Below are 7,983 nucleotides of genomic sequence, written 5' to 3' on the forward strand. Positions count from 1 at the left end.
TTATGCCTTTAGAAATTATAAATTTATTAATATAGTTGTGAGATTATATATATATATATATATATATATATATATATATATATATATATATAAAAAGACAAGCTAAGCCCGCCAGTCCACAGTTAGACGGGGCAAGACGGGCCAGCCCGCCAAAAAGCGGACTTCTGGCAGAGCAGGGCGAGCTTCCCCGCTTTCCACTCCCATGCAACACCATTCAATTTCATGTTTTTAATTTTTTTTAAGACAATGCATAAAGAGATTTGGTGATGGCGTTGATGCTGGTGGTGAGTTGTGGGAGAAGCCGGGCAGTACTTACTCAAATATAAGAGCCATACATGGACCTTAGGTATGGTGGTGTGGCTTGATTTCAGAAAAGTGAGAGGAGAATGACTTTGAGCCTGGAGTTGGGGGAGCTACACTGTGGTTAGTGGTTGTTGGAAGGAGAGTGGTAGTGGCGGTGGAGAGAATGATAATTTGGAACATTTTGAATAGTTTTGTCGTACAAAGCTGAGTTTTTATACATACAACTTCAATTTCGTTATTTCATGGATAAATTTGTTATTGTTTAGAACTTTCATAAATAAAAATGATAGTTTATTCCTTTTTTTCTTGGATATGGACAAGTATATCAAGCTTCTTATATCCGTTTTAAACAAAAATGGACAATTTCCTGTGAATGAATAAATTTAAAGTATAGACTCTTTTTTATTTAAATTAAAAAAAATTGTCCACTTGTCAGTGTTTTTCTTTGTGAATTAGATGAAATGGATACAAGGAACTTGATATAAGTTTTTTTCCCTTTCATATTTGAACTGAAATAGGCATAACTCGTTACTCGGTATACATGAAAAGCATAAAATTATAATAATATATATAAAAAAAACTAAAAGCTGAAAAACGAAAAAGAGTAAAACCAACAGGAGCTGCTAAGCTGCAAACATTTTAAATATAAATTACTGGCAAAATGGAGAACCAGCAGGAGGTGCAAGGCCCAACAACCGCATTATCTTCAACCGACGAAGTTTCCTTTCTGGTTTCATTGGACATCTTACCTCCTACAAAAACAATTTACTCATTTTATGTTCATGACAAATATCTCCAAGTATTAATTAAAGATCATGCCGTAAGTTTTTGAGTTAGCATCTCACATCAAAATGAACTTTGCGCTTCCGTTCCCTACTCCCCCTTCTTTTCTCTACAGCATCACTCATTGTTCTACTCGAGGTTGGTGAAGTCCATTTATCTGTAAAATCATAAAATTTTCCAAATGAATGGGTTAAATCATATGATATGATATGAGGCTGACAAATGCACAAACTTACAAGGACATACATATGGACAACTGACAACAAACATCTCATGTGAGATTCTTAGAAATAAGTGGCCTGAAAACCATTTTTGTTTGTCTAAAAGGGTGTGCAAACACAACACAGAACTTGTTGGATTATCATTGCATAACATTGTACTTGACTTGATACATTTTTGGATGTAAAATCTATATTTGACTAAATTTTATTTTGTGGCTAAGTATAACAATCCAATCACAATCAACATAAAGACACTACAAGAGAAAAGGGTTTCATTGCACAGATATTATCTCGAGGATAAGAGAATTTCATCACACAAGCATGAATGAAGAACATTGCTTCTGTTAACTTGATAACATAAAACTTTTTACTTTTGAGCACAATACAAAATGGAACCTTCAGGGCTAAAAATTGACTTTTACCATTCATTAGGTGTGTTCATCAGCCTTGGTGAATAGGTAATACAATTTTATGTTCTGATCATTTCACTGTTTTCTGTATAAAATATGACTAAGAATAGTAATCAAGAACATACCATCAGATGAACCATCTTTCTGATCAGAATGAGCAGACATATCAAAACTTGAGTTTGGGCTAGAACTGAGTTGTTCCTTCTTCTGTATGGCCTAGAATCACATCAAATAAGAAGACAAATGAAATATATACCTAGAGATGGGGGGAATCTTGCAACTCTTATTGCGGAAATTGTAAAATCTGTTGGAACAAAAGCTGCACTTCTGCTATAAATTAAACATACTTGTTTCAGAGCTTCTTGAAAATCATTTGAAGGGTTACTGCACCGTTCCTCAAAACACTGCAACAAACATGCACGATTATGATATATCCTCTAAGCAGACAATTATAGAACGATGAACTATCCCCCTATAGAAACTCAAATACACAGCTTAATAACACTTCATCTAAAAAACAGCTGATAATATCCAACTACACAGCTCTTGATCAATCTCAACAGGAAGAGAAAAATGGAGTCTAAAACTTTTTACGAAAATTAGGGCAAATCCATTTTTCTAAATAGGGGTTGTGAGACACACTGCTAGGTGAAACCATAGTAATTACAAATAGTAAAAATAAGCCTTTCTATTCCCTTTCTTTCTTATTGATAGGAATTTGCTTACCCATCTTCTAGCATGGCTTCACCTAGATATTCAATGTTATCAGAAGGTAAATACAAAATATGGTCCTTGGGAGATTATGATCTTATATGTGCAAAAGCATAGTGCAAAACAAGGATCAAGAACTCACATCCTCAAACGTTGAAATATCTGTCATTGGATCAATCCAGACACTGTAAAGCAACAAATCAACATTCAGTTAACAGGAAAGTAAATTCAAGAAACTCCCAGCTAGATATGCTACAATACCTGGAATGATTTCCATAAAACTGAACTAAAACTTGTCCATCACTGACAGGCTTAGATAATGCAGATCTTTCTTCCATGATCTGGGAAAGTAAATTTTAAATTGATAAAATCTAAATAAGTATAGATATATACATGATCAATGCAATATAACAAGACAATTTTTCACAGATAGTTCCAAAATTTTCCTCTATCAAAGCAACCAAGGAATTATATTTTCTCATCTCTATTGTATGCATTATAGACAAATAGAGCTTTTGCACATTTTCGTTAATCCATGAATAGGATCTATATAGACACATAGACCCATGGCTAAAGGTTTGATTATGAATCAATGCTGGCATTCGCTAAGCGTGTAGAATAGTCAATGGGTGTATATTACTTCTTATTGGTGCTGTTGGGAAATCTGCATAGATAGGATCGCATACTTGGTCACCCGATGCTATGGAGGGAGCCTAGCTATTTAGTTGATACCCGTCTACATTAGTCTTGAGATTGCTCTTGCAAGAAAGTCCATAGATACGAAGCTAGGGAAAGCCTTATATTAGTTTTAATATTGTTTGACTAGGCCTATATCTTCAGTGGGAGGAAGGATCCTCTGGCTTCCTTCTTCGTGTGGGAGCTGCGATGATGCCCAACTTCGTTCATGATGTCAGAAACTGGACATAAACGGAAAGACCATAGACCACAGAGGATTTTAAGTTACCTTCCTGTGGCCGACGTCGGCTCCATACCCTGGTGAATACTATATGTCCCGGCTTGGCAAATGTCACCAGGGGAGGTGAGATAGAGGGAGCTGGCCCTCGGGGGTGGGAGGTGGGTAGCCTTTTCAGGGAAGAGAGATGCTTCTTCTCTTTTAAGAATTAAGAAGATGCTTTTGTCCTCAAAAACTCAGCACCTAAGGTGGGGTTCAATGCCTAAAGCCAGTTACAGAGGAATAGGCAGAGGACGATGAAACCAGTGGGGTAGGGACGGATCACATGGTTTGGGGTCAGGGGCTGGAGATTGACGATTGACTAAGCGTGCTTTGGAGTACTCTCTGACGGATTCGCTCTATTATTATCACTCTTGTGCCCTACCCAGGAGTCAAGAGCTACTTGGAGAGAAATGGCGTGATTGAAGAAACCTTTCTCGATCGGCATCACGCACATGGTGAGGAACCATCCATGGCTGTTGGCTTGGCAAATGTCAAGTTCCAGTCCATACAGTACCAGGGGAGGTGAGATAGAGGGAGCTGGCCCTCGGGGGGCTACTAAAATTACTAGGATACCGGTAGTATGAGGACTCCCTCATAGGGTTCTAACTAGAGTAGGTAGCCCCCCAGAGGCCTCTATAAGGAGTTATAACAGGAGATGGGTGCTAAGCCCCTTGATATGAAAGTTTTCCTTTTAGTCGAGTCACTTCGTACCTCTGAATGAGTTGAACGTAGTTCAACGAAACGAGTTGAACCATGTGAAAAAGCAAAGCTCAGATTAAGCTATCTAAGCTAGAACTTAAGGCCGACTTCTTTTCCGGGGATACCCCACTTCCTGGTCTAGCTTCACTAATTGTATTCACAGCTTTCCATATCTCGGAACCTGATAGTAAAGATTTTATCCTCTAGTTTTATGTGTATATATGAACAAGTATTTAAGTTTCATTCTACTATATTTATTACAAACTAATAAAAATAGAAAAGTAAAGATCATGAGGCTTAAACTCAAATAAAACTATTCAGTTGATTATACCATACGCAATTCAAAGTTTAAATGCAAGTCCTCCAATTTGCAAGACAGTGATATGTCACAAGTTCCAAAAGCATAAGCAGAAAGATAATGGCAGAATTCAACAAGCATCATAGTTCTTCAAAGAAAATACCTCGGCTGGCCACCATGTTTGGCAAGTTGTTCTGGCCCATATCACAGTTCCAGGGGTTAAAGCAAGAGAACTACTATCACTGACAGATGTTTCATGAGGGATAGATTTTGACATCTTGCAAATATAAACTTTTCCATTACTAGTGTCCCTACATTGGAACAATACACCTAAAATTTCAGGCATATATAAAACAAAGAAAACTGAAAGCTCTCAAACTGAACTCATTTATCAGCATGTATATACAAATCTAACCTATTGTTGCTGCTTTGACCAAGACCTTCATCTTGCACAGCTGAATCATATTCCATAGTTGGGACATCAAAAGACTCAGATGAACACACTGCTGTACCCTCCTGGTAATTGCTGCCCCGAACCATTGTACTTTCATGAAAATTTTTCACTGCCTTTCTCTTTTCCCGTAAAATGCTTGTAATGAAACTTGACAATCTCTCTTCACCAGAAGATGAATCCGGTGATGAACCTGCAAGAAAGAATGGCCAAATGGAAGATCAACTTGTGTTCCATCAAAACTCAATCAACCTTTGCTTACTATGAAGCGATCTTGCACTTGTATTCCAACGGAGCAGGTAACACACTTGTGGCATGCAATATGCACTAAACCATGATGCTATACCAGTTTCAGAGAATTTGACTAACTAAAGCAACAATAGCTAACCTACATTGTTATGTAATAACTCAACCATTGAGACACCATATGAGTTTACATAGCAGCACTACATACATAACAGCATACAAACTATCTCCCTGACCAAGTTTTAAAAGAAAATATTATCATCTGCGAAAATGTAAACGCAAATCGAACATCCCACTGCCTTCCAATCAATTCAGGAAAAGAAGGGATTTCACGAAATTGACAAGTCACTCTTGAGAATTCAGATGCAACGTACAAAAGGGGCATTGCATACATAACAATTAATTAATTAAAAAAAAGAACAATAATCCCATAAAATTTGTACCCAGAACAAATTCAACAAAGATACTCTAAATTCCAGGCAACAAATTCACGAAATCAAATAATGTGAGTGCATGAAATTCAGAACATGGGAAAAAAATAAATATTGATAGCTACCTCGGTTGGAAAAGGCAGAAGAAGAAGCAGAAGAAGAAGTGGTGACGAAGACAGAGAAATCAGTGCGGCGTTTGGGAGGTGAGCTTCTAGGCTGTTGAGAATGCTTTGGTATGCAATCAATTGGGATAATCTTTTTGCTCTTCTTAGCCATAATTGAAGACACAGAATCTGCAAAGGGAAACAGCGGAAGGAAGGAACCCTAGAAGAAGACGAAGAGGTTAGGAACAGAATCTTGTAGCAATACCATTAACCAACGATGAAACTACGATACAAGTTGGGCCATCTTCGGTGTATTACTTTAATAGTATTATGTGGTGTTATTAAAAATAAAAATTTTAAAAAATTGTAGAGAATTAGTTCATAGCTCGTAGTCCTAGTACAATCGAATCGAAATTCTCCAACTTAATGCATGGATGATGGATAGAGGTGGCTGATTTGTCCCAACTATTTTTGGGATTAATATTAGTTTTTTAATCCGATTTTTAATTTAAATTGTTAGATCATTTTATTTAATATTTTTTAATATTTAATATTTTTTAAATAATTTTTTTTACAGATGGATCTCTTTTTTTTTTCCTTTTTCACCATCATAATAAAAATCAGGACAATAGTAATTATCAGAGTTTGGATCGAGATTACCCGTCACTCTTGCCTAAAATTTATAATTTTTTTCTTGTCTTTATGATTATTGATGTCGTATGGTGTTCACAGAGAAGGAGGATTTTTTCATCAAAACTACCACACATACGTATATACAAAGATACACGCTTCACACTTAAGACAGAAACTATAAAAAAAAAATTAAAAAAAAAAAGTTTGCAATTTTTAGCCATTTCTTAAGTCGTTTCTCACTTTTTTTTAAACAAGGTTTTCATTTTTTTTGTAACATTTTTTTTATATTTTAAAATAACAAAAGAATATTTATTTTATTGTAATTTCTTTAATTTTTGAACCTTCTTCATCAATAGATTTACAGCAATAATTATTTGATTTCATAATATTTATATATTTATTATATAATGCGCTGTTTTATTTTTAAATAATAGGAAAAAAAAGAGTAAAGTGAAATTATTATTATTATTATTATTATTATTATTATTATTATTATTATTTTACAATTTACAGAAATAATTTTTTAAGACATATCGATATTGTTGTTAGACCAACATCAATTGAAATTGTTCCTTTCTCACAAGTCTAAAATTGATGGTGTACCGCATAAAAAATTAATGAAAAAAAATGCATAAGATTAACTATAAGTTAAATAGAATAAATTTAGCCATGAAATAAAAAAGATCAGTAAGTAATCTTGCATTCTTCTTAACTCAATATATTTGTTGAAATTTATGGTTGAGTAGGGCATAATTAAATCGTGTTAATTAGAGTGAGTGAGTTAAGAATTGTTGAGAAATTTTTTTTTAATAATTAATTAGTATTAAAAATACATTCATGATAATAATCACAACTCTTTAAAAAGAGTTAATTAAAGATGATAATTGAGTTTACTTAACAAGAGTAAATATATAGACCATTTAGTATCATGTCCGTTTTTATTCAGTTTAATTTTAAGTATAGCATATATTATCCTATTTTATGCATTGATTAGTTTGTATTCACTCATTTATTTTGTTTGTATGCTTGCAGTGAAATGATTATGAAATTAATGAAAAAATAAAGCAAAAAAAATTTTAGGAAGTGTATAACTCAAAATTCCACATGAAAAATAACGTTAATATTGTAGCTAGGATAAAGATAGTCAAATGTGATTTTACTAGAATTGAGTGAGAAAAATTGTATTAAAAATTTGTATGTTTTTGAAGATAGTTGTAATAAATATAATATGTACTTGTATAATAAAAAAATTATCTTAGTTCTTTCTAAAGAGTTCATTAATGAGAATAATAAAACTTCCTTATTTATAAGTAAAGGGTGTTCTCTTATATGGTAACTTAGTTGATGTTAATAGTTAACTCACATCTTTGTGAAAAGTCCTAGAAACATTCTTGATTATTTTTAAAGTTAGCTTATAAAAAATCTAGAGTTTGTTTAAACTTATAAAATAGCTCAAATATGATGAAGATAGCATATATTAGCTCAAATAAATAATATACATACATATATACATTAAGTTAAGTTATGAGCTAACAAATTAAATTCGTCTTTATTCAAGTTTTACTCACTAATATATGGATCCAATCTATCTATCTACTTGTCTAGTTAATATATTAAAATTAAAATTTTTTCCCAACTAATGGAAGTGAGGTGTCAATTTCTCATGAATTTATTTTTCCCCAAATTGAATGCATTATTTTCTCTTCTAAGTTTATTTTATAAAAATATCTTTATTATA

The 7,983-nt window shown here is 33.5% G+C and overlaps 1 protein-coding gene across 1 annotated transcript; it reads right to left on the reverse strand.

The window, feature by feature from the left end:
• Positions 1-779: 779 nt before the first annotated feature.
• Positions 780-6,037, reverse strand: LOC107648727 (uncharacterized). The gene is made up of 9 exons (XM_016352549.3): positions 5,634-6,037; positions 4,796-5,024; positions 4,544-4,691; positions 2,690-2,769; positions 2,571-2,613; positions 2,065-2,121; positions 1,843-1,933; positions 1,149-1,243; positions 780-1,055 (listed from the first exon to the last, which is right to left on the reverse strand). The coding sequence occupies exons 1-9, from the start codon at positions 5,782-5,784 to the stop codon at positions 954-956; spliced, it is 996 nt and encodes a 331-aa protein (XP_016208035.1). The 5' UTR covers positions 5,785-6,037; the 3' UTR covers positions 780-953.
• Between the last annotated feature and the right edge of the window lie 1,946 nt (positions 6,038-7,983).

The sequence above is a fragment of the Arachis ipaensis genome, chromosome B6 (assembly GCF_059453495.1).
Source record: "Arachis ipaensis isolate K30076 ecotype BB chromosome B6, ASM5945349v1, whole genome shotgun sequence".
In the NCBI taxonomy this organism is placed as follows: domain Eukaryota; kingdom Viridiplantae; phylum Streptophyta; class Magnoliopsida; order Fabales; family Fabaceae; genus Arachis; species Arachis ipaensis.